General features: G+C 53.0%; 1 protein-coding gene across 1 annotated transcript in view; it reads left to right on the top strand.

The window, feature by feature from the left end:
• Positions 1-1,374, top strand: part of srebf2 (sterol regulatory element binding transcription factor 2) — a 17,186-nt gene that overhangs the window by 13,404 nt on the left and 2,408 nt on the right. The window contains exons 10-14 of the mRNA XM_017306105.1: positions 6-138; positions 230-347; positions 457-566; positions 699-831; positions 1,113-1,284. Of these exons, the coding sequence (XP_017161594.1) occupies positions 6-138; positions 230-347; positions 457-566; positions 699-831; positions 1,113-1,284 (666 nt within the window). The remainder of the gene's footprint in view (positions 1-5; positions 139-229; positions 348-456; positions 567-698; positions 832-1,112; positions 1,285-1,374) is intronic.

Raw genomic sequence — 1,374 nt, 5'->3', positions numbered from 1 at the left:
ACCAGTCGGAGACCAAGCAGATCCCCGACTGCCTGCGCTGGCTCTTCACGCCGCTCGGCCGGCAGTTCTTCCTGAGCTGTGATTGGTCGGTGAAGTCGAACAGCAGCGATGAAGTGTTTACTTCTCAAAGAGACCCGGGTTTGTTCCTTCGCGTCTCGTTCTTTACGCCTCTTTGACGTCTTGCTTCTCTACTCACCCGTTTCTGTTTTGGTATCGTTTGGTTTGGCAGCCGACCCCGTCGCCCAGCTGCACCGCTGCTTCTGCAGGAAGCTTCTGGAAAGAGCTGTTCACACCCTCATCCAGCCGCAGAGCRACGCCGACGCAGGCGGCTGCAAGAACAACTTGGGGTGAGAAAGAGAGAGCTGACGMCTCTCTGCCAGCGGGGCTCGGGCGATAATCACGTGAATTATTTGTTGTGTATAATCTGATTTTATTTATTTATTTATTTTTCCCCAGTGAATTCTCCAATGCTCTGGAGTTCCTGGAGTTGCTGAACAGCTGCACAGAGGACTCTCCTTCTCCACCCACCCCMTTCACGACTCCTCCCTCTCACACCGCCATTCCAGGTTTGAGCAACATCCAAAGAAACTCCTTACAAAGAACCACATTGAATATTTTCTTGGACGATGCAGCAGGAACATGACTGTGTTGCCCGTGTGCTTCCTTTAATGTTCCCCCGTCGGTTTCCTCGTGGCCAGTGGGCGACCCGGTGAGCCGCTGGTGGGCTCTGGTGCTGAAGGCGGCTGTTCATTGGCTGCAGGGCGATGATGTCGCAGTGAGGTCCCTGTTGGCAGAAGCGGAGCGGATGCCGAGAGCTCTGCTCATTCTTGAGTGAGTATTAGAAATCAGCAGGATGTGTCAATTTTATCAGATTAATCATCAGAATAACTGAAATAATGGTTAGTTGCAGCCAAAAACTTTGTAATTTTATTGTTTCGTTGTGTTGTTTAATTATTTTGGATATTTAAAGTGCCTTCCAGCTCCAGTCTTAAATGTTTGGAAAGTTTATTCAGCCGTTGAAAATTGTCTCCAAGTAATCTTCTCGTTCCTCGCGGTCATTTCTCGCGCTCCGGTGAAACCTCCTAACGTGTTGGCCTCCTCTCCTGTTCCAGCCACCCGCTGCCCAAAGCCGTTCTGCTGCTCTGCAAGGTGGTCCAGACGAGCCTGTCTCCTCTGAAGGGGGACGGCGTGGCGGCCTGCCTGTCTCACTGCGACCGCTCCAGCAGCTACCTGCGCTCCAGCATCTCCGTGCCGCCCGGCCCGTCCGGRAACTGGCTCAGCAAGGTGCGGCGGACGAGACCCGTCGGAAGCTCTCCACGCTTTCCTCCACTTTCAGATTTAAGCTGCCGCTCAACCGGGTTTCCGCTTGGTTTT

Source organism: Poecilia reticulata, linkage group LG8, assembly GCF_000633615.1.
Source record: "Poecilia reticulata strain Guanapo linkage group LG8, Guppy_female_1.0+MT, whole genome shotgun sequence".
NCBI classification, from domain to species: domain Eukaryota; kingdom Metazoa; phylum Chordata; class Actinopteri; order Cyprinodontiformes; family Poeciliidae; genus Poecilia; species Poecilia reticulata.
This window is presented reverse-complemented; position numbering and strand designations above follow the sequence as displayed.